Consider the following 25,586-nt stretch of genomic DNA (forward strand, 5'->3'; position numbering starts at 1 on the left):
TAATATTAAATAGTATAGTTTGATTTAAATCTACCATCTAACTGTTTGTTTTATATTTGCCCCAACTGTTCCTATTTCCTTTCTTTCTTTTTTCCTGCCTTGTTTAGTATTAATTTTTAGGATCTTACTTTATCTCCACTATTATAGCTATACTTCTTTGTTTTATTTTCATTGCTTATATTATCATATTTAATATATGATATTGTTTCAGTGGTTGCTCCAGGGTTTGCAATAGACATTTTTAACTTATCACAGTCTACCTTCATATATAGAGTGACAACCTTACAACAGTATATATTTCTGTTTATATCTCCCATTCTTTGTCCTATGATTGTCATACATTTTACTTCTACATGTTATAAATCTCACAATACATTTTTATTATTTTTGCTTTAGATCATATATTTTAAAGAGATTTAAAATGAGAAATAATTGATATTAGAGCCCCTCACAATTATTCTTTCATCAGAAGTGTTCTTGGCTGGCCTTATGGATTTCCACTTTATATTTACACAGATTTGTGTCTAAAAAGATTCAGTGGGCTCCTGTGCCGATTTCTGGAGTACATTTTCTGTGTAGCCCCTTCTCTTGTGAACTCTACCTCACAGATTCCAGCAATCTCTGATCTCTGTATCCTCAACCCTGTGAAGGTGCCTGACTTTGTTGGGGTTCTCCCTTCCTGAACTGCAGCCCCGTTCTCGCCTCCAGGTAGACAGGCCAGGCGAGGGGAGAGCCCACCTTGCTTGTTTCCCTTTTCTCAGGAATCACAGTCTTGTTTTGCCTTATATCCAAATAGTTGTTTTCTATATTTTATCCTTTTTTGTAGCTGCTTACAGAAGGAAGGAAATTGCAGGCTGTCTTGCTCCCTCATAGCCAGAAACGTGTATCCTGATTAATGGGATCTGGAGACCATGTAAAAGCAAGGAGGCGTGGATGGTTTTGAAGTTACTGGCATGTGCAAGCAGGTGGATGGTGGTGCCGTTCATGGAGAGAAAACTCTGGGGGATAAACGGATTGGGGTGGGTATGAAAGAGCATAACGTGTTTGCCTTTGCTTATGTTGGACTGAGTTACGTGCAAGTTGTTAAAGTAAAGAAGTGAGTAAGGAGTGGAGGCTACAGACAGCTCCCTCACACTCTTCCACTCAGTGTCTTCACTCTGCTGTCTCAGGGGGACATTTGCCATGGGCTGGTGACCCCTTCCCAGGGCAATCCCCAGTGGATGCATCCACTTATTTTGGAAGAAAAATGTATGCATGGGAATGAATTGGAATAATCCTCCCTATGGTCCCCAAAATATTAAAGTGCATGACCCAGCACTGGTATACTTCCCAAAGTCTGGATTATTCCGTTTTAAATAACACAACACACAAAACACCAATAATCCAGTATAAGCTGCACTGCCCCAAGCCCAGTTGATTCTTTGCCTTTTTTTTCCTCACCTGACCTTACCTTATTTTCCTTCCTTCTTTCTCTTTCTCTTTTTCAATGGTCTCTCCTCCAGTGCAGAGAAGTGCAGAGAAGGCCGGGCCTGTGAAGGTTTCCTACAATCTGAGGATCCTTTCTGGGGACTGCCTGTGAGGGGCTGTACATCAACCCCACAAAAATAAGCCATCAAATAATTGGCACACTGTGGTCTAAACCCATATTTGGGTGAGAAAATAATTCTAAAAAATTACTCTAAAAATCACAATGTGCAAAAATGTAACCTGACCACAATAATTACAACCTTGACATTATTATGCAGAGTTTAGCTCCTTGGAGCCAAAGCCACACGCTTCACCTTCCCAGAAGAGGGTCATTCCCCAAGGGGTGGTTTCCCAGAAGAAAGATAATCTAGGCCTCAAAAACAAAGTCAAGCTCCCATCCCTTAACAGACAGGAAATTGCAGAAACTTTAAAATTATAACTTTTTAAATTCTCTCTTCATAAGTATCTGTGTATAAGATCTTGGGATCTACTCTCAGCCAGGGTCATTGTGTTTTCTTACTATTGTTCAGTGAGGAAGAGACTCACATACTGGGCTGGGAACGTGAGCTAAAAAATGTGAACTCTGCTTTGTTTTCTATAAGTAGTTAGAGCATAAAAATAGCCTGTAAATCCCCTAGGGTGTCTACTGATAGCTAATGCTAGCTAATGCCAGCTCCTAACCCCTCTGCCCTTCTTCTAATTATGAGAGTCTCTGGAAAGTGGCTGTTCAACTTAGTTCTTGCAGCATCGCTATTCTAGTAAGTCTGGAGACACGGTAGTTGGAACACTATTTAATTGGATAGTAGATATCCTCAGGAAAGGTTGTCCAGGTCCCTGCCTTGTGAACTAACAGTCAATGGAGCAGTTGATAAAAATACAGTGGAGAAATTCTGGAGTTGGAAGCTTGAATTGCTGTAAGTCCTTAAAATCACAGATTTTAGGGAATTTGGAAGTACTTAAAGGGAAGAAAATAAGAACTATATTTTTTTGTTTTGTCGTTCAGAATTTTGTACTTTGGAAGAGGAGGTGGGATAAAGAAAGGGCTAGAAAATGGGTTAAGAAGTCATGTGGTAGCCTGCAAGGACTTAAACATAAAACAGCTTGAGGGTAACTTTTATTCTCTTTTGAAGGCTGTTTCTTCTCTAGGTGCTTACTACCAGGATCTCTACCCACACTCCTTAACTGGGCATTTTGGCCACATCTGAGAAGATCACGTTTGTGCCTCTGTCGACATCTTGAGAAGCTCTGTTCTAGAAATCACCCTTGCATTTTATTTCGTTTGTCCATCAGGCTCCAGTCTTGAATTCCCCCAGTCCCCACTTAACCACAGCCTAATGAGGGTAGCTGTCATACATTTCTCTACTCATCCCAGTCAATGCTGGAAACCTCCACATCCCACGAGGCTGCCAAGCCGGGGCAGCAACAGCTCCCTTCTCTCCGCATGCGTATCTGTCATTCTCCTGCACTGTTGGCCCAGCTCACATAGTCACCCAGCAGTTACAGCTGCCAAGGGTCGCCGTGGCCCCAGCCAAAAATCACACAGGACTTTTACCCAAGTTTTCTAAAATAAGATCATTTATAAATGTCACTGTCAATCATGCTCATGATTCCGAGTTCTTAATTTTAGTAAGCGTTTGTACCTTAAACATTTCCACTAGCTTTCTGTTCCAGCTTTATGTTGACCTGTTCTCCAGATGGAATAGGGAGGACGTGTCTAGCTGCGCAAGGTATGATGTTGCAGGAGCTGGGTGGTTTATTCTGAGATGATCATTGTTAGGGTGGAAAGGCTTAGCAGGTGCTCACGGCACGGGTGGAGAAAGATTTGTCACTCAGAGATTAAGGTATAAGAGTAAAATTTATTTTATCCTTTAGAAGCACAGAGAGAGAGAGAGAGAGAGAGAGAGAGAGAAGGGGGTGGGGAAGAGAGCAGGGAGATGGCATGGCATCCCAAAGAAAGAGAAGGGAGATGCCAGCAGCGAGGCCAAATGGCTCGCTGATTTTAAGGGGGACAAAGAGAAAAACGTGATGGCAGTTGAGAACAAAAGCGGCAGCAGGTAAATAACAAAAACTGCAAGGATGTCAAAGTCCAAGACTTGGTTTCCCGCCCTTCCTTGGAGAAGGGATCATCACAGGAGATGTGACCGGAGACTTGGTTGAGGCTGTAGCTCTTTCTCCCGCTGTTTACTCAGGAACTCTGTAAAAGCAGATTCTCAAAAAACAATTCTAAAAGAGAGAGATTTGCATCTCTTTTCCATCCATTCAGCTCTTTTCAGAAGTTGTGCAAAACAGAACTCCTGTAGGAGTTAGTGAGACAACTCATAGGATTGATCTTTAACTGTTACCGGGGAAATTGTGGAATTAGGTACTTTCCTTTGTGGGATTAGCTATTTTCCTGTTGTTTTTGCAAGCCCACCCCTTTCAATCATGAGGAAGAAAATGCAGAAGAGCATATGTTAGGAAAGCAATGGAAATTTCTGTATAGCAGAGCAGGATCCAACAAGGCATGCCGTCGAGTCTGTTGCCCCCCACAACAGAGTTATCTGCCCAAAATATTAAAGGCCCTGAGCTAGAGAAACAGGAAGGTATATCTTCTGACCATCATCTCCCAAAAACTACAATTACCAAAACCCAGAGTTACCAAAAAATAACTTTGACGTACAGCATACCTAATAAAGACCGAAGAATGAGGGGCCCAGGCAGTAAGTGCTCTAGGAGTTCAGAGGACAAAGAGATTTTTCCTGAGATCTGCCTTCCATCTGGGATAGTTAGAGTAGACTTCACCGGGAATTGGAGACTTGAGAAAAACCTTGAGAAATGGCTAGGAGAGGCAAAAGAAGCACATCAGCAAACGTCTGATGTTGGAAATTTACAAAGGTGTTAGAGGGCAGGGAGTGGAGCAGCTTGACTAGATGCGGGATTACGAAAAGCAGCTGTAGCAGTTCGCGTTGGAATGGTGCACGGAGCCACGTAACCAAGGGCCTTAGGAGGCTTTGGACTTTATTCATGATGATTCTATGATAATTAGAAAACATTCTGTAAATTTTAAAATAAAAGATAAAGGGAAGAAGGAAGATGTGCATTTTGGGTTCCCTCCCGCTGTATGGCTACTAACAGCTTCATCTCACACGTGCGCTGCTTTCCCGCCAGCCACAAGAAAAGTCGACCTTCTCAGCTGCCAGCGAGGGACAGCAGCGCAGGGTGGAAAGAAAGCAGGTGTTTTTCAATAATGGGAGCAACAGCAGGGAAATTAATCTCAGGTAAGAACGAACCTGAAATGTCAGGGCTTAAACAAAGGCCCTCAATGAACTTGAGTACAAATAAACCTCTGATTTGAGTGAGCTACCAAAGCCACAAAAAGAAAAGACAACATCTGTGTCTTCTGCCTATAGCTGTTAAGACATTGGATGTAAGTCATGCCAAAAGCTAAAATCCCAGCCACAGCATATCTGCACCCCCATCGGTCTGTAATGATTATTGTTTGCCTACAGAGCACAGCACATGAAAAACAAAACAGATCCCACCGCCACCTCTGACCGAGTCTAACTAACTCGGCAGTAAGTGGCAAGGGTGAGTGTTTTTAGATTGGGACTGCTAAGAACTACTCCTCGTCTGAGGTCACAAAGGCCGTACTTGTCAGAAACAGCTTCCGAGGGAGGCTGGATACAAACTGGGTGGTCACTTGTTATACTGGGGGACTTAAGCAGGGAAGAAGAGAGAGAAGAAATGCTGCCCCCACGTGTCATTCAAGCCAAGGGTTTTGGCTCTTGGAAAAAGCTCTTGTTTATGAGGTGCAAGCTCTTAGTGGCCCCACTGGTTTGGGAAGGGCAGAGTGTGAAGGATGGACGTCATCACCAGAGGGGTGTGGGGTAAGAGCAGGAGTGATGGGAAGTGCTATCCTAGCTGTCATTTCAGGAACTGGGCCGGGTGGCAGAGTCTACTTGCTGCTTCGTACGTAAATACTGTACCTACGTTGGGCCCACATGGTTCCCCTGAATATTGGTTGAATGAATGTGTTTTGGGTAAAATACTATAAAAGCCATATAACACATTACAGTATGCTTGGAAAATAAATAGGAAAAAACTACTCATAACCCCACCATTATGACACAACTGTCGTGGCTTTTTTGGCTTCTCTTTTACTTTTCGTATGCAAAAGTAAATAAATAGTTCTCGTCATCGTGTTCCCGTATTCTTGCAGTTTGATTTTCTTCATCCTAACTTTATATCATGATCAGCTTCCCATGTTGCCCATATAATCCACATAAATATCATTTTAATGACAGAATATATTTCTCAGATTTCGTTGTGTGGATGTTCCATAATGAACTTACTTCCCTAACATTGGGCCTTTATGTTGCTTACAGTTTTTGCCATTTTTACATAATACTATGATGAACATCTTACCCCATATGGCTTGGCTAATAATTTATATTAACAATTTGATGCAGCTGAAAAAAATGTGGGTATCATGATACTTGTGATAGCAAGGACTTAGGCAAAACATTAGAGGAAAAAGATATTTCAAATGATAGTAAATCAAATAATAATAAAAGCCCTCATGTGTTTCATTCTATATATAGCAACACTTCATTCATTCAGATTAGCTGAGGGAAGGTAAGGCTAAATTAGTGCAACTAATTTAAAGAATTTTATTATTTTTAATTACACAGAAATACAAGTTTACTGTTTAGTTTTTCCAATTGCAAATCCTTCAAGGTTTGCAAATACTATTTAATTTGTGAGAATCACTTATGATTTTAAATTGACTGCAAATGAATGCTGATAAAGTATTTACAAAGTAGTTGATTCAATCAAGTAGCAAGGTGATTTTAAAACCCCAAAAGCATCGGGACAGCGGACTGGGGACCTACATGGCTGGGAAGGAGCAGGACACACTGAGACACTGAAAGAGGTTTGTCAGGAGCAGGCCCCAAATCCTCCCACTCTGCTGTGCAGAGGACGTGGTCACACTCCCCCAGGGCAGGCTGAGGGGCTGTGCCACGCCCGGCTCGGCTGGGGGCACAGCACACTCTGACAAGGACCTAAGGCCCAGAGCAGTGCCCGGGAGTATAGACGGCCCAGGATTAGGCGATGTTTTCATTCCCTGTGGAGCTATACTACCCAGCGCCCTTTGTAAGTGGATAGATAATCTCCCCTCCCCATTCTAGAATGTGTTTCTCCTTCCCCCTGGTTGACTTGTACGTGCCGAGCTACTATGAGCACAGCCTGAAGACTCGACACTCAGGTGTGCAGTGGTGCCAGGTTCTTCAACACCTGTGGGCAGGTGAACCCACGACGAGATGAGAGGCCTCACGAGCTGAAGATGGGAGTGACCTCCTAGGGCAAAGGACAAAGTTTGCAGGGCAAATGGGTTTATCCTGGTGTTCCCAATACCATCGCCTACTCCCGGTCAGGTGGCGTGGTGGTGGGGGTCTTGTGTTGGGAGAGGCTGGAGCTGTGAGCTGGTCATAGTGCGCAGACGGTTTCCTTGCTCACATGGGGATTGCCGTGTGGCCGGTGGACTGGGGCTGCTGACACAAGGACCAGCACATCTAGAAAGCAGATATGATCACCTCCTTTTACTGAAAAGGAGGCTGATGGCACCGCTGGCCAGGGCAGAACCAGCACTGGACGTGGGTCTGTCTGTCTGTCTCCTGCGTTGAGAGCTTTCCGCTGTGCCGTGTGGAAAGCTTGACAACTATAAAGGCTCCGTGGTCGTTAATTCTATGTGCCAACTTGGCTGGCCACAGGGTGCCTGGGTATCTGGCTCAACGTTATTATTATTATTGTTAGTTTACTAATTAAACTCCAGACTTTATTGGGACTTGATTCGTTTTCCACTTATGTCCTTTCCTTGTTCTGGGATTCAATCCATGATGCCACATTGCATTTAGCGCATACAGACTTTTGAGGAAAGTGATTAAGCACTGGGGTTTGCATAGTTTTGTTTTAAGAAATTGAATTTGTTTAAACATAAGGGAGGAAATTGCACATGAATCAACACAGTTTGTTGAAACATTAAAGCTTATTTTTGTATGACAAATGAAACAACTGAATAAACTCACAAGCCTGATCAGTATGAATATAAAATACATATAATACACACATATATGTAATATACATATACACATAATGTACATACAGATTATATATACTATGCATATAGATTACATATGATGTATTATACATAATATACATAGAGATTATATATATGCATTCATCTTGTCACTACTAGAAAGAAGATAAAATTCATGATTAGAACAAAAGAAAACTAAGTTTGAAATAACTCACCAAGAATTTGTAACGAACAAGAATATATTATGCCATTCGCCTTCTTTTTTTAATTCAGTGAAATACCTATGGAAGAAATTCATTACTGGCTATAATGTTTTTTAGATTATACTGTAAAAATTAAATGTGCCTCTTCAGTAATGATGTCTTCTACCCTGCTAATGTGTATTTATTCATTTTTAAATACTCTCAAATATACTTTTTCCCTCAAGTTAAAATAGTCTTTGTATTGGGCAATTTTATCTCTCTCAGACGCATGTGAGAAATAACGCCGTCATATTTCTGGCTGTGTCCGCGAGGGTGTCTCCTGGCGGGCTTAGTGCTGGGTGGGGGCGCTGCACAGCAGACTGCCCTCCCCACCGCGCAGTCCTGAGCGGAATGAGGAAGGGGGAACTCGCCCCTTCTGCCTGCTTCAGGCGGGACCTCGTCTTCTCTTGCCGTCGCGCTGAGACCACGGACCCTCCTGGCTGTCCAGCTTGCAGACGGCAGGTCACGGGGCTTCCCAGCCTCCACAGTCACGTGAGCCAATCCTTCGTTTCCTCTGTGTGTGTGCGCGTGTGAGTGTGTGTCTGTGTGTTCTCTCTCTGTCTCTCTCCCTCTGCTTCTCTTTCTCCTATTTGTTCTGCTTCTCTGGAGAACTCTACTACAGGCACCTTTCTTCAAAAGAGTTCTGAGTTCTCTCATGAATGTCTTACATTTATTTTCCTGGATGACGTGTCCTGTCGCATGGGGAGGTGAGAGAGGGGACAGTCGCGCTCTGTCCAGGGCTGGGTGGCGGAGCTGCCCTCCCATGTTCACAGTTGGATGCCTCCGTGGCCTCTGCCAGGGCTGTTCCCTCCCACAGCCCGGCACAGCCCGGCCTCCCTGCCAAGCCCGAAGGCAAGGGCAGTCCCCGCTATGCAAGGTGAGTGCTTTCCCCTTTACGTGGAGCCTAAGCCAGAGGTTCTCACAATTTCAGAAGCTCCAGTGCATGTTTTTTGCTCGCAGAACACTTTTAGCTGGGGTCCCACAGGCACAAAGAGCACAGAGGGCCAGCAGGGCTGTGGACATGCCCACATTCCCACGCGGATCAGCTCTGGGCTTTTGTTCTGTTCTTCCTCTCAAAGTTGAGCATGGCCACCCTGAAGACTCCACTCAAACCGTGCGGGGAAAACAGGTCTGGGCATATTGACAGAATCCCCACAATGTATGAACTTTTTTGAAGGGTACAGTTCTCACTCAACTTAGTTCACTTCGAAATTTTACCATCATGGTTCCAAGCACTGCTTCCTTACCTGTGATTAAAAATGAGAAGACGGTAGCAAGCACACCAGGACGTTGTGAGCATCGCGACCGGCTTTGCACTGAGTATGTTGAGCAGCACGGCCAGAAGCCCCCCTGCCTGCAGCCTGCCGTCCCTTCCACTCGCCCCAACAGTCCTTGGCTGTCCTCTCCAACCTTCCCTGAACATGGCCTCATCGTGCTTCATTCCCCGTCCGCTGGCCTCACCATCAGTTCTGACATCAGGAGTTGTTCCCTCGGCTACAACCTGGGCGCCCCTGTACCCCAGCTCTGGGCAGGCTGCAGTGGGAAAGGGCCTCCCAGTCTTGCCTAGGGGTCTTCTTACTATGAGGGTCGCAGATTTACCATTGTCCTGCAGGCACGGGACCCATGCTGACCATCAGCTTTCCAAAGGGACCGCTGCTGGCCACCAAGGTTTCCCCAACCTGGAAGCTGTAAGAGCTGAGACACAGAGATCAAGTCCACTCTTCGTGTGCAGATGGGAAGCCTGTCCTGAGGGGAGCCCCGCAAACTGGGGTCTGTCCAGGGCCACTGAGCAAGGTCCCCAACTTCATGCCCGGGGTCCTGCCACATAAGCCTGCTTCAGGCACACAGTTTAAACCCTGTGCGCTGGCTCCTATACCAACCTGAGGCTGTAAAAGAAAAATGTACAGATCCCAACACCATGAGAAAATGAAGGAAAGAAAAATGCTTCCAGACTATCACTAACTCATGTTTTCTTATTTATTAGACTTGGAAACCATTTGCCCAGCTCCAGATCTCTGGGCACGTTCTCAAGAAATACTGCTACTTCCATCTATTAAAAGCTCCCTGGGAGAGCGTGGTCAGTACTTAGGATTCCAGCTTATATATTACGGTGTCATGTTTCCCAACTTGAAATACCACAGTTAATGTATCAATGTTAAAAATGCAGCACTCACAGTATTTGCTAATGTTTAATTTAATCTCGCATTTCTCTGGCACCTGTAGAAATCAGGGGCCTGGGAAAATGATGATTAGCGAGCATTTATATCTGATAGCACTCTGGAATTGCAGAAAGGATTCTAAATGCTTTTAAGGCATTTATTTCTCGCTGCCTCTGCTGTGAAAGGCGGCTCTACTCCAGAAACGCTGTTAGGCCATTTCCACAAAGCCGTCGTAGTAACAGGAACCCGTGCGGTTTCCAAGTCTAGATTTGTCTGCTCGGGTAAAGCTTGAGGGCGGCCCTTCCTCAGCACACAGCTGGTATAAACCCGGTCAAGTGGTTGCCCTCTGCAACCTTCCACCCCATTACAACCGAAAAAAGGAAATCCTTCGCCCTAGCAGACTTGAGTACATGGGCTGTACAAATCACTGGTAGTATTTTTCTCTGACATGGTAAATCCCACCTTCCTCAAACTTTTTCTTCTCATTCCATAACATTAAAATAATACTCTTTAGGAGACCATATCCTTTTAAGAAATAAAAAGTGTCAAAATAGCTGATGGTCTGAGGGATTTGGGGACAGACCCAGAAAGAGCAGGACTCGAGTGAAAGTGTTCCTCAGTGTCCCCTATTTTAAAAAGGGGCGGTGATGCGAGCGGAAAGGAACACTTTGCTGATCGCGGAATCTCATGTCTGCAGGGGTGGGGGTGGGCAGGAAGAGGTGCCTCCTCCCCAGTCTCAGCTCAGACAGTGGCAGCTGGCCCTGAAGATCACACCGGCGCCTGCACACTCCTCGACTGCGCTCCAGGCCGAGGGCTCTCAGAGCCTCCCGTGCGCCAGAATCCTTGTAAGTCCGGGTGGGGTCTCATTTCCTACAAGCCCCCAGGTGCTCTGCCGGGACCAGGCCACCCCGAGAACTGCTAGAAATGCCTTTGTCGGATGACCTCACGTAGCTGAGAAGGTGCATCCAAACCAGGCTCCCCGTGCTGCCAGGCACTGGCCTTGAACTGCGAAGCATGCTGCGATGCCCCCAGCACACAGGTTTTCTGTTTATGACGTCTTAGCTCAGGCTGCTGCGACGGAATACTGTAGACTGGGGGCTTCAACAACAAACGATTATTTCTCATCTCACAGTTCCCCAGTCTGGAAGTCTGAGATCAGGTCTAGCGAGGGCTCCCTTCCAGGTTGCAGACTGCCACCTTCCAGTTACGTCCCCGTGTGGCAGAGGAGGGTTCAAGAGCCCCCGCAGGGCCTGTCTATAAGGGCACTGAGCCCACGCAGGAGGGTTCTACCCTCAGGGGCTAATCACCTCCCAAAGGTCCCACCTCCAAATACCAGCACCTTAGGGATTAGATTTCACCTCTGAGCATTCAATCCATAACAACTGTGTTTAAAGTGATTAAGAAGAATCACTTAAGGAACAAAAAAAGCTTTTAATATGAAAAAGAAACTATCGACTGTTTTGGATTTAGTTTTCTAAACAAAACTCCTAGGCTTTGAAACTGTCTGCTATAAAACAACAGTGCCCATATGTTCCGTTAAGAACATGGAGTTACTTCTGCAAATGTGTACTTTTTCTGCTTCGTAATCTTAAAATTCACATTTTCTAAATAGCCAATGAGCTTATCTTGTCTTTCCAGCCACAGAGTATATGTAAGCATTGTTATTTTTTAAGAGGAGACCAGAGGAATATTAAAGAACCCAGTCAACAAGAGGAAAAGGCCGACAGAGGCAGGAATGATTTAAAGTTCTAGCACATTTCTGTGCTCGAAATGAACCACTTCCAAACTGCCCCATTTGCCACATAACGATCTCCTGCTCTCCACCCGACAGCCGCACTGTGGGACGGAGCCAGAAGAAACATTTCCCCTTCGCTGGTGGTTCTCCTCTTCCCTCTGGTAAGTTCTGGAAGGTTTCTCATGCAATCACAGAACATGAAAAACGAAGTGGAAGGGGATAATAGAGAAGTCAAAATAAGAACAAAACAAGGTGGAGGGAGGTGCACGGGTTCCCCACGACAGTGCAGCTACCGTTCCGCAGGGGAAAATCAACCTTCGAGTCAAAAGAAGCTTCTTGTCAGACTCAGCCAAATAAAAACTGAGCAGCCACTGGACGGAGCACCTATGTTGGGTGGGCCAGGGGCTACTAGAAGGACAGACACTGGCCTTGCCTCCGAGGGTCTCACCGGGAGGGCGTGGTGGACAGTCACAGCCTGCAAAGAAGCTGCCTGTCCTAACTCTGAAAACCACGACTACGTTGCCTTATGTGGCTTCAGGTTCTGATGAAGGGAAGGATCCTGACATGGGAACATCATTTTGGAATGCGTAGGTGGCTCCGATGTCATTGCCAGGGTCCTTCTAAGGAAAGAGGGCGGCAGGAGAGTCGGAGGAGGAGACGTGACCACAAAGCAGAGGTCAGAGACAGAGAGAGGGATTCAAAGTTGAGCAAGGGGCTGGGCAAATGCAGGTGCCTCTAGGAGCTGGAAAAAGCAAGGAAACAGATTCCGCCCAGAGCCTCCCAGAGGGTCACAATCCTGCCCACAGCTTGATTTTAGCCCGGAAGGCCCATTTTAGACTTCTCCAGAACTGTAAGGTAAGAAATCTGTGTTGTTCCAAGTCGTTAGTGTGTGGGAATTCGCTACAGCAGCAACAGGAAGTCATACGGAAGAAGGGGGCCTGAGAGAGAAACACAAAACAGGCCAGATCAGGGCCCGGTACAACCACCGGCTCGGCCACCGGCCACCAGCAGGCATCTGACCTGGGTTCCCGGCGCAGTGCGGAGGCCCTGCCCAAAGTTTTATCCACCGGAGACGCTGCGTCAGTCCCTTCACCCCGCAGCTCACGATGAGCCTTTAGAGACAAACAGGCCTTCTGCTAATCAGGACAGACTGAATACTCCGGAATTTCCAGGACGGTATTTTTCAGATCTGGGATCCAAGATCTAAGAAAGAGCTCCTCCGTGGAGAACCCACTTGCGAGTCTCCGCCGAGGTAGGCGGGTAGGCCACATACAGCACCCGCGAGCAGGAAACTGGGCTAGGGACAAAAAGATTTGTTAACAAGAAACACTTTCCAATAATAATGTGAGCAGTACACGCGGGCAAGCCCTACATTACACATTCAAAACAGAAGAAATTGATTTAAAGCCATTTGCTGAATGAGCCAAAAATAATTGCCCAAGAGGCTTGGGATAGAGCCAAGAAAAGCAGAGAAAACCCACAGAAATGCACGGGGCCTGGAGGTACATGTGCTTTGAAAAGTGTCGCTGACAGGCCAGTTGGAGTTGGTGTTCGCCGTCCTGCGCCAATGGAGAAGGAAACCAGAGAGGAGGTGGCACACAGCCCCCCCACGCAGGTCAAGAGTAGGACCCCCGCGGCTCGGAGCACAGCCTCCGTCAGCCAGATCCTTTACTTGCCAAACAGATGCGAGACTTGATTTGCTCTGGGGGTTGTGACGGGGAAGGTGGCGATAGGACAGAGGACTGGGGGGCAGGGGACTGGGCTGAAAGCTGCCCACCAGCCATCCAGCAAGCTCCAGGTGCCAGCGTGGCAGGTGCCCCGCTGGGTGAATGGGACACAAGGATGTCTGCGGCAGTTCTGGGCACTCCAGGCCCCCCAGCTGAGGTAGAGCGGAAGGAAGGGGAGCATCTGGAAAGATGCAAATAATCAGTTACCGTCTAAAATGTGGCGGAATAACCTGAGGCCCCCTGGGGACATACTTGGTGAGCATTCAGCGTCTTGTCTTGCTCAGCAGCCGGAGGGGCTACCGGGAGCAAGTTGACAAAACTTTGAGGGCGTGTTGGGGAGAGAGTGGCTGGCTACGCTTAAGAGGAGATTTAGGGGGCAGGGAGAGATGACACAGCTGGTATAGGGAAAAGAACCTCGGAGAAAGAATATAAATGTTTTTAAAGGGATTTTAGAAATTCTTGTGATTTGCAATATTAAAATCCTCCATGTTTTCAGGAACATTCAGTAAGATCAACATTACTCATCTACACTTCTGGAGTTTGTGAGGGAATTTTGGAGTGCAAGGATATGCTATGCCTATCAGTTAAGATTCCACTTGGGCTGCATATAACATAAAAATCCGAAGTAATAGTGCCTTAAGCAACACAGTTGTGTGTTCCTGTCTCATGCAAAGGCAGTCCAAGGCTGGCATGGCAGGTCCATGATGATAAGATCCGGGCTCCTTCACGTTTTCTACTCCAGTATTGAAACAGTGGCTTTTATACTTAAGGACACTTCATTATCCAAGATAGCTGCTAGAGCTCCAGTCATCCCCTCTGCCTTCCAGGCATCTAGAAATAAAAAGTGGGAAGGGCAAAAAGGGTGTACCAACTCTCTAAATGAAATTAGTATTCTGATATTAAGGAAGAAGAGAATGACCATTGAAGGTCAACTGAGCGGCCTCTGCTGCATTTGGTCTGGCCTGACAGTGGGAGTGGAGGGAAAGCCAGGGGGCAGCCCAGGAGTCCCTGCGTGAGCTACCGGCATGGCCAAGCTGCAGCAAAGAGACCATAAAGGCAAGTGGGGCTGATTCTGATTGAGCGCTACAAGGCTTGCTCGGCGGAGTTTCACAGTATTTGGACTGAGTCCTGAGCCAGGTGAGAGGGGAAGGGTGTGCCAGCAGAGAAACACCTGCGAACAGAGGCTGAATGGCGCTACTCGGGCGCTCACCCTTCGCGCTCTTCCTACTCCATTTCTGTCCTTGCTACCTGGCTGGGTTTCCTGCAGGGGAAGCCTGTAGCCACCACCTGCAGCCCCACCCTTTGCACGTGGCTCTCGGAAGTCACCAGCAGCCTGCTCACCTCCAAAGCCACGTCCCTTCCCCAGACCTCCCCTGCTCCGTCCCCGGGGCTCCAGCCCTCACACTGCCCTCTTCCAAACTCTAACCCGCAGAATCTGTGAGCATTAAAACAATTGGTTGGTTTTTATGCCACTAAGTCTGGGGTGGTTTTTTACAGAACAATAGCAACCATGAGGGAATAACTGACACATTTATATATTATGTCTTCAAATACATGCACTTAGATGCATGCACTTAGTCTTTGCACTTAGATCTCCTTTCTATAAAATTAAGTCATTTTCTTCATAAAGCGTATACACATCTTAGATTTATTGCTAAATTATTTTGTTCTTGTTGCTATTCTAAATAGCATTTCTCTCAATTACATTTTCTAACCGCTTGTTTCTTCCAGAAAAATTGCTAAATTTCTTCATTATAATTCTTAATTGATTGATAACTTTTTATTCTTTAGTTATTTTGTGTTTTCTTGCGTTATTTTAAAGGTATTCATCCTAACTCAAACTTTGTACCCTTGGTACCATCTCCCCATCCTCCCCCGCCCCCGGCAACCACCGTGCACCCCCTGCTTCTGCGAGTCCCACTGTTGGAGACTCCACGTGCAAACGAGACCGTGCGGTACCTGTCTCTCTCTGCCTGGCTTATGTTACTCAGCATAATGTCCTCCGGGCTCATCCAATGGGTTTTCTAAATAATAAATTCTTTTGGGCTTTCTCTTAGACAATCATAGGATCTGAAAAACATGGCAGTTTTATTTCTTTCTTCCAATACCCATAGCTGTCATTTCTTTTTCCTGTGTTACTGTGTTGGCTAAGACCTCCACCCCAGGCAGTGTGGATTTCCTTCCACTCTGGCAGTTGGTTTTCTATTACCCTTGCTTTTTATTGGGCTCTGTTCTTCACTTTTTTTTCTACTAGATTTACCAAAATTTTGGTTCCCCCCTTTCGCTCTCCCCATTAGGAAGTTACAGTTTCTATTTCAACAAGAATGTTTAACTTTTAAAAGCTCCAAATGTTGATGCCCAACCTGGTTCATTTTCCTGCTGCCCCAGAGGAAGCCAATACGCTAAGTCAGCAGGGCTTACGGCAGAGAGAGTTTATCCCGCATGGCACTAAGTGGGGAGACAGGAGAATTTGGGAGACAGGGTTTTTAAAGACAGTTTGGCATAGGCAATTGAGTCTCCTAATTGGCTGTGTTTGGGCAGAACCGTAGGGTTGTAGAATTTGTCTTCTTTGCTGACCAGGTTCTTGGGTGGGGGTCACAAGATCAGTTGAGTCAGCTCCTCAGTATGGGCCACCGGTCTGGGTGGGTCGGCTGTTCCACTGAAATGCGGAACCTGTAAAGTATCTTGGAAACTTCCCCTAGGTTTCAAAAGGTGATGTTATCTGTGGAGAAAGGTAGGAATCTTTATGACCATCAGCTGTGTGGCTCCAGAGTGGCAATTATAGAGAGGCAAACAGGGGGACAGCGGTTAACTATTATCATTATTTTTAGCTAGGCCTGTGCCTTATTTTTAGCTAGTGCCTTACCACCTTTTCACCTTGCACCCCTTTATCAATTTATAAAGGCGGTTTCACAGACGTCAGCTCCCTGCTCGCACACTCCTCTGGGTGGGCTCCAAGCTCTAGAATACCCTGGCCAGCCAGCTCTGCATCTAACTGCTCTGGCCAACAAGGCATCAAGGATAGGAGCTTCAGCCTTTTCCAATCCGGGGATTTCGGTTTCTGGGGTTTTCTTATTTGCTAGAAAAAACAAATAAGACACTGTGGCACATATAAAATTAATTATTCTGTGTAAGTTACTATCTAACACTGATTCCACTCAGAATGATTGATGAGCAGCATACCGCAGCTGTTCCTCCCCTTCCCACTCAGCAGTCTCAACGCCTTCCTGAACGTGGTCGGCAGGAATTGGCCTCTGCTTAGTTGCCACTGGACTCTCCGTTTCAAACAGCATCTAGCAAGTAGCCAGCGGTACATCTCCCGATTTTCACTAAAATACTGGAGTGTGAACACTAATATTGCCAATCTCCTTAGCTAAATTAAACAAACACAACTCCCATTTCCCTAAAATTGCATCCAGGTGGTCAGAATCCATTTGAATATATCCTGCCCAAACAAAAGACATAAAAGCCTGGAAAAGAATGAAATTTTAATTTTGATAAGGGGTGATAGCTTGGCTTTTCTCCCCATGTGGTATGGTCTTTAGACTTCGCTCACTAAGCTAAATGTCTTTCCCTCCCTTCGTCCAGTACGTTTCCCATTGAACACTCCTGCGAGTCACTGCCAACCACTCAAAATTAGAGCCAGTTAAAATTTCTATTGTTTTCTGGAACAAAATCACTCTCTTATAATGTCTTCACTACAAATCCCATCCCATTTTCCACCTTGTTCTTAAGTTCTCTCAAATTAGTCTTTTTTAAAAGTTAAAACCTACCTAGATTTTCTACCACGTGTTACTGATTTCTTTGTCCTGTTTGTGTCTGTGTTGCCCACTGTCCTGCAGGAATTCAATTCCCTTCTTACTGAATACACTGTCAGTCGTTCTTTCACAGAGTGGTTGGCCTGGCAAGTATCTTGGACTGAAAATGTTTTTAATTTCACCTTAATTCTTCAATAACAAGCTAGCTTAGTATATAATTCTAAGCCAACAGTGATTTTCTGTTATAAAAAACGTTACTGGCATTTAATACAGGTTGAATATCTCTTATATTAAAATCTGAAATGCCCCCAAATCTGAAACTTTTGAGCATTGACATGATACTCAAAGGAAACGTTCATTGGAACATTTCTGATTTCAGAGTTTTGAATTACAGATACTCAATTGGTAAGTGTAATTCAAATATTACAAAATAAAAAATAATCTGAAATCTGAAACACTTCTGGTCCCAAGAATTTCAGATAAGAGATATTCAACCTGTATTGCTGATGAGAACTCTGTTTTTAGTCTAATTGTCGTTCCTTTATAAGGGAAAGGTTATTGTTCTCCAAAGTTTGTTTTTTCTTATCTTTAATATTCCATAGTTATGATGAGTCTAGGTGTGGAGTTGCTTTTATTTTTTCTGATCAGGACATTATATGCTTTTTCAACATAAAGACTGAAAAGTCTTTCTTAAATTCTAAGCATTTTCATCGTTTATTTTTTTTCAAATATTTAATCTTTCTCATTCTCTGCATTCCTTCCTTCTGAAGGAAGCTTGTTAGGTTGGACCATTTCTAAGCCCATTTACTTTTTATTCTGTGGGGCCTGGGCTGAGAAGAAAGATGGATGGATGGAAAGAACGTGAGCAGGAGAAGGAAGGGTCAGGTGAAAACACCTGCCAGAAGCTGCTTGTTTGCTGTTTGAAAAGGTAGCTGAAAACAGCTGACCTGTATAGAAGTTGTTAAAGAAATTAACGAATGGCCTGACCCTTTGCACGTGTCCTTAGAAATAAATAGGGGGAGGACCTTAGGTGAGGAGGCCATTTTCTCCTTCAACTCTGGCCTCTCCTCTTCTCTCTAAACACTGTGTTTCGAGTAATTATTCCTCCCTTCGTCTACCAAACTCAGAAGTGAAAAGCAGCCGCAACGTTATTCTATCTCCCATGTTGCTCAGTATCTGTTTTGATCTCTCTGTAGTGCTCTGTGCTGAATTATAGGTGACTTCTTCACAACTATCTTCCAGTTCACTAATTATCTCTTCAGTAGCATCTACCTTGTGCTGCCCATTGATTGAGTTTTCATTACAATAACATATTTCTCATTTCTAGAATTTCTATTCATTCCTTTCTAAATCTACCTGAAAATTTTTTTTTATTACGTCTCCCCTCTTTTAGAATTTCAAGCATATTTATGTTGATATCACTTTCAGATTGTTCCCTGGGGTTTGCTTTATCCTAGTTGTTGCAGCCAACCACTCACATGCGTGGCAGTTTGCTCCTCACGTGATGTGTAGTATTTGGCCATGAAATCAACGTCAGTGTGAGCTGTTACTATATGTAGTCCTACACCTGCCCTGGGATGCGGGGATATCCCTCAGGGCCCCCTGGGTTTCACCATTTTGGATCAGTTTCACACATTAATTTCTCAGCTCAGGGTTTCTGCACCTCAATAAGCAGTACAAATTCAGACCCTATACCTATAAGTAGCCCAGAAATCTGCAAACTCTTTTTTCACCCCTGGGCTAGAGTGAGGGTATGCTCCTCAGCTATGTCCCCAACCAGATGGGCAGATATTTCCAGCCCCCAGATCACAGATGGGGCAGCCTTCCCTGGCTCCCTAATGGGTGCTAAGCCCAGCTCTGAGCTGAGCATGGGGCGGGGCAGAGAGAGCCCCTGTGAGATCAACTCCTTCCCTCTTGCAGCGGGAGGCAGAGTTCTGAGAGTTCACAGTCCACTACGTTCCCGGCTTGGTTCCCGGGTATGGCTTAAACTTCCCTTCATTCTGGCCCTGGGGTATTTCCAGCCTGGATCTAAATTTCCAAATGTTTTATTATTTTATTAAGCAGATTTGTGTGTTTAGAGCAGGGCCACTCTGGAAGGGGGTGGTCTCCATATCAGCTCCATCCGCCACATCATGTTGACCAGAAGTCTGAGATCATGGGGCAGAATTAGAATTTTCAGTTAATAAAGTAACCAAGACTAGCTTGAAGGAAAGACCCAAGGACGTTATGTCCCAGTGCCAGCAGTTCACTCTTCATGCCTGAGAGCTGTCGTGTCCATCTGCACTGAGGAAGGGGCAATCTCTGTGTCTCCTTTGAGTTCTGGGATTCCGCCCTGTGCCTGGCCCGGCTGGGTGCTCAAGCAGCAGACGACTGCCCTTCACCTCATGCTCTGTAGACATTTCCTCTAATTCTCACACATTTCTGAAGTAGCTGTGTTTTGTTTTCGGTTTTGTTTCTTTTTCAAGTTTATCATTTTTGCGGTAAAATACATATGACATAAAATTTACCATCTTAACCATTTTTAAGTATACATTTCAGTGGTATTAAATGTATTCATAATGTTGTGCAACCTTCACCACCATCTCTCTCCAGAGCTCTTTTCATTCCTGTAAAATGGAAACTGTCCCTGTTAAACACTAACTCCCCATCCCCGTCCCAGCCCCTGGCACCCACCATCCTGCTTTCTGTCTTGGTGATGTTGCCTATGCTAACTAGAATTAGGTGCGCTTTTAATCTCCATTTTAAAATGCAGGGACTGGGACTCAGTGAGATTAAGTCACTCACCAAGCTCACTTGGCTAGAAGACGGCAAAGCTGGGAATCGGACTTGAGGTCTGAGTCTGAAACCGTGTTTTGGCAGCTGCTCTGCTATGAATTATTTTGAAGGTGTGGAGGAGAGGACAGATTCACTCCATGTGACCTCAGACGTGAGAGGAGATGAATGGGTAGAAGCTAAATGGAAGCCGGGCGCAGTGACTCACACCTGTAATCCTAGCACTCTGGGAGGCCGGGGTGGGAGGATCATTCGAGGTCAGCAGTTCGAGACCAGCCTGAACAAGAGCAAGACCCCATCTCTACTGAAAATAGAAAAATTAGCCAGGCGTCATGGTGCACTCCTAGAGTCTCAGCTACTCGGGAGGCTGAGGCAGGAGGATCTCTTGACCCCAGGAGTTTTAGGTTGCTGTGAGCCAGGCTGATGCCATGGCACTCTAGCCCAGGTGGCAGAGTGAAACTCTGTCTCAAAAAAACAAAAATAAAGGAAAAAGAAAGAAACTAAATGGAAACGGATTTTGACTCATAAGGAATTTTTATAGCAGTTAAAACATTCCAAGGAGGCTCCTTGAGGGCCACAGTTCCCGGGCAGTAGAGTATTGACTGGATGACCAGGCGGGACATTGCAGAGGCATCCGCGGCAGCTGAGCGACTGACTAGACGTCCACTCTAGGCCCCTCCCTGTGGGACTCTGGCAAAGCTGTTTTCCCATCTATTCAGAGCCTGCCTTTCACGGCACTATAATGCCTCATTTCATCTAATTGATGACCCAAATAGCTTCAAGTAGCTCTCTGCGGGTGGCCGGTCCGTTGTGCGGGGTATCCAGTTACCGGAGCTGCAGAAACTGGGAGCCTTTTCTCTCCCACAGGGGGTGCCGCAAGCCCCCCTCCCATTGTCAGGATTAATGAGAGCTTTGCTTGCAGGGCCCCAGCCTGTCCCGTGTGACAGTCTCACCACCGCCCCGGGAAGGAGAGGGGAGCGGCTTGTTCGCCCACTGGAGTGGCAGCAGAACCAAGGAGCAGAGGAAGGAAAAGAAGGAACGGGGGTGGGGGGGGGCGGCAAGGCCGGAGCCTCTGAAAGCGTTTCCAGCCATTGATTTTGAGCAGCTTCCACCTGCATCGAGCAGAGGGTAGCTCGTGGGCGTGTGCTGACTCAGGACCCAATTACTCTCTGGCCCGAGGACGGTGGCTAGCTCCCTGCTCTGCGTCCTCTAGGTGGACCTGCTGGCGCCCAGGCAAGAGGGCTGGCCCTGTGTGAGTGTCCCCGGCTCCTTGACAGCTGAGTGGCCGGGTGCAGCTGCAGCAGTTTCCCAGGGGGCTCAGCTGAGCTCCGCATTGGTGATGGGGCCTCAAAGCACAGGCTCCTCCCCGCCCCGCCCTGAGGCGGCCCCTGGAGGCCTCCACCCCAGGTGCTCTCTTCCCCTCCATGGACCCTCTTCACCTTCATCCCCCAAGAGGGCAGTGGGTGAAGAACAAACAAAAAGCAACAATAGCCACTAACAGGTACCAGCACCAAAAAGGCCCTCAGGGTTCCTTCATGGCCTCGGTTGCTGGTATCTGTAAAGTCCTGCAGGAAAGAAGACCTAGAATTACAGGATGCCTGCTGCTGCCACCTGTCTGCAAACAGCTGGGAGGACCTGCTCTCACGCCAATCCCTCAGGGAGGGTGACAGACACGGCTTTCAACGGGCCCACGACACCCCGTGGGGTACGTGTCATAGGAAGGTCACCTTCCCAAAACCAGCACAGGGATTTAAGCTTCAAAGATTAACAGTCAGAGGACACAAGGCAGCGACAGGGCATCTTCATCCCGCCCAGCGACCATCTTAAGATTCGGAGGATGCTCTCAAGCTCCGATGCAGCTATTTAAATATCGAACGTTCCCCTCCCACTACTGAGCCTGAGACCCCACACTGAAACCAGCTCTTCCAGTCGGTGCTGATCCAAGCACAGGCACAGACGGGAAAGGAGGACCCGACTGGGGACAGGACACATGCGGTTCCAAGGGGGTAGCAGCTCCTTTTGGTTTGGCGGAAAAAAGAGAGAAAGAAACGAAGCATCCTCACCCTTCTGCTTTATAACCAAAGGGGCACATCTGATCTGGGGGGAATCGTGATCCTTGTAAGAAATCGTTGTAGGCCACGGATTTTCCGAAAGAAAAAAGGCCCAGCTTGCCCAAGTCACAGTGGGAGGTCCCTGAGCTCAGGGACAGTGTTTCCTCACCTTTGTCACCCAGAACTTGAGAGGCTCCTGGAGGGTTACGGGTGGCGGCCTCGTCCTGGTGGAGCTTCACAGGCGCTAAAGGAGGCAGAGAGGCCGCGTCGCAGGCCGCCGGGGCTCTGCGTGGCGTTTGGCGGGGGTCCCGGGTCCACATTAGGAAAACCCGGCTGATGTTGAAATTCATGGAAGTTAAACTCGTGGAAGCCTTTGCGGGCTGTTTAGAGGGAAACGGCCCCCTGTAAATGCTTGTTTTAAACATCGCACGTGCCCATTAAGAGCATTTCTAATAGTGCGAGGGACCGTTCTGGGACCTGGGTGGGTGGAACATCGTCACATCACAGAATTTTCCCCTCCAAAGTACAAGTTGATGTCCTTCAGGCACATACAGTGCAACGAGCTCCTCGCACAGCGTCACTAGGGAAGGCCTGCTCTCTCACGGGTCCCGCGCCTTGCTAATTACGCAGCCTCAGTGACTCCGCAGGCGGAGGCTAACCCGGCTGCAGATGGAAATTCCTTCCTGGTGATGCAAGTGGATGTCACTTCAGCGCTCGCAGATAGTTCTCTCCGTAGGCTCCTAGTGACCCTGCAGTGTTTTTCTTCTGTGACCTTACAGCCATGCCTGCCCGTTCTCTCATTTGCCTTGGACGAGAGTCACGCCTCCCACCAGGGCCCCTCTCTGATGCTGTCTTTGGTGTCCAGCCCTGGGCTGCATTCTGGATAAAACAGCCGCGGCACCGAACCAGGGTGTGACGGCTTCGGATCAAGCCACTTTCACACAGAGGCAAGACTCCCCCAGAATATCGCAGCCTTGGGGCGCGGCGACGTTTCCCCGGGTGAGGGCTCCTTCGGGTGCAGGGCAGACCCGATTGGCACGGTGTCGGGGGGGAGCTGGAGGGAAGCCCAGGCGTCCGGCTCCCCAGCGCCACAGCCATGTCGGGCCCCTCCCCCGGTGGCCATGGTGCCTAGCCTGGGTTGCAGTAGCGACTCATGTTGTCGTGGCGTGTGAAGAGAACGGCCGTGCACGTGGCCGTGGAGACAGGTTTACGGTGGTGATTCCTGAAGAGGAAAGCCAGGCCCCGAGAACGTGCAGAGCGCTTTTCTGAGTTGCGATCACCAGCCCATCACCACCTCTCTATCCCCAGCGGGCTCCAGTTTCAGAAATGCCGTCACGCGCGCACTCCCTAAGCTCTCGCCCGGGCGCCCGCTGCACGTGGGGCACTGTCAGGCGCTGTCAGGCGCCGGGCGCGGAGACAAGTCGGGCCCAGTCTCTGCCCCGGTGGAAAGAGCACGCAGCACCCAGGCAGCGACCACAGCCCCAGCTCTGTGCCAAGTGCTTCTGAGGGTCCAACTCCAACCCGCAAATGGGAAACTGAGGCAGCACATGGTGAGGAGGTGGCGTGAATCCACCTGTGAGCCTCAGCACTGCGCTTTGTTGCCCTCAGACCCCTGTGAGGTTTGGGGGCGTTGGACCCTACTCGATAAAGCAAAAACAAGAAAAGGGGCTCAAAGGAGTCTGCGTTTCCATCAAGGTTAAGCCCAACCAGCAGTCCGGGTGTGGGGCTGCAGCCCGAGACCCGTGTCCCCTCAGCATGTCCCGCTGTGGCCCAGACCCCAAGCCGGCGGAGCCAGGAGAGGACGGGAAGCTGGCTTCTGGGTTATCCGTGTCATAGTCCCGGCATTTTCCTTTCCAGCACAAAATGTAAGAGAGCTCCTTGAGATTCTGCCCTCTCCCCAAGGCCCTCTTGGCGACACCCTCCCTGGGGCTCTGCCCTTGGCTACACGCCTTTCCCTCTGGAAAGCTCCGCGAGAAAGAGCACGTTCCCACACACCCGAGCGGGGCCGCACGCTCTTTCCGGGCTGGTCCGAGCATTAGCAGCTCAAAGGACTTTTTCATCTTAAATGAGTTCATTTGGTGTCGAAGACAAAAACATTATTATTCACTTGATTTAAGGGAAAAAAATCTCTCTCTTTTAAAATACAGCTATTTAAGTTCAGTGACTTTCTATTCGTAATCTTGAGAAACTTTTAAAAACTATCCCCTTCCTTTCAACCTTCAAGACCTTGTCGAAAGCGCTTGGTGATTTGTAACCTGCTGGTCTCCATTTTAATATTTGCAGCTGCAAAGCTCAGAAACACTCTCAGGTTCGCGTTAGTGAAACCTTGCTTCGCAGGAGAATAAGGTTTCTCAGAACAGGGTGGCTTTAGGTTAAAAGGATAAAATAAACAAAGTGAAAATGGAGTATTTCCTTCTGGGAACTTGATACCGCAGTATAGACACAGCCTTCGAGAGCAGGTTGTGGCAATGGCGATAATAACTAGCAGGTGTCCGAACGTCGCAGTTCCCAGGCTCACGGTCAGAGGTGCGCAGGGCGGGCGGCGCGCCCTACCTTTCTCCACAGCAGCCCGCAGGAGCAGGCGAGGTCTGCCCCGGCCCTTTGCCGCCCTTGCCCACAACCGCTTCCAGCCCTCGCCGAGCTTCCTCAGCCCCGGCCGCCACCCTCCCCCGGGACACATCAGCCTCATCCTCGCCACACAGCCTCGGTCCTCTCAGCTCCGCGGGCCTCACTCTCTCATCAAATGGAATTATTCACGCCACACAGCTGAGTTCCGTTCAATTTAGGAAGTCAACAAACTTGCCAAATGCCGGCATGTGTTCAGGCTGAAAAGGTGTCTGGTTGGCTGATTTATGACACCCGAAGATGTCCACGTCCTAATTCCTGGGACCTGCCAATGTTGCCTTTTAGGGCAAAAGGGACTTTGCAGGCGTGACTAAGGATTCCGAGATGCGCAGATTGGCCAGTTTACCCAGGTGGGCCCCAGGGGTGGTCACAAGTGTCCTTAAGAGGGAGCCCTGCGGCCACAAGCCCAGGGGCACCGTCAGAGGCTGGAGGAGGCGGGAGAGGGGACTCCCCCACACCCCCAGACCCTTCAGAAGGATCCAGTCCTCTGACGCCTGGACTCTAGCCCCGTGAGGCGGATTTGGGGCTTCTGGCATTCAGAACTATAAGGGAACGAACTGATGTTGCTTTAAGGCACTCCACTCGTGATAATTTGTCCCAGCAGCCATAAGGAACCCATGCAGGTGTGTTACATAGTAGTTTAGTCTCCCAGAAATGCAGTGTTTGCTGTTGTAGAGGCGAGTCCTTGGTGTTGGGGAGGGATCCGCGGCTGGTGGAGTATTAGTTCTGCAGCGTGAAGGGCAGACGACTTGTGAGGGGCGTTTCAACCCACGTCCGCAGTCCCTGCCTCAGTTTACTAGTATGACGTTGGCCCCCTGGCCGCCCCAAAATCACTTTAAATAGATTAGTATTAGCTAGTTTTAAAAAAGGTACTAGTTGATTATTTTTCTCTACCAACATTTGGCAACCAACTTAGCTGATCATCAGAACCACATAGGAAGCTTTTCTTAAAAAAGGCTGACTCCAGAGTACCC

General features: G+C 47.6%; 1 protein-coding gene across 1 annotated transcript in view; it reads left to right on the forward strand.

Moving 5' to 3' along the window:
- LOC105820978 (chromosome unknown open reading frame, human C18orf63) overlaps window positions 1–23,823 on the forward strand; it is a 101,286-nt gene extending 77,463 nt beyond the window's left edge. Inside the window, exon 8 of the mRNA XM_012657581.1 lies at window positions 23,596–23,823. Within this exon, the coding sequence (XP_012513035.1) occupies window positions 23,596–23,823 (228 nt within the window). The remainder of the gene's footprint in view (window positions 1–23,595) is intronic.
- Window positions 23,824–25,586: the final 1,763 nt, after the last annotated feature.

The sequence above is a fragment of the Propithecus coquereli genome, unplaced genomic scaffold, assembly GCF_000956105.1.
Source record: "Propithecus coquereli isolate 6110/MARCELLA unplaced genomic scaffold, Pcoq_1.0 Scaffold55, whole genome shotgun sequence".
NCBI lineage: Eukaryota > Metazoa > Chordata > Mammalia > Primates > Indriidae > Propithecus > Propithecus coquereli.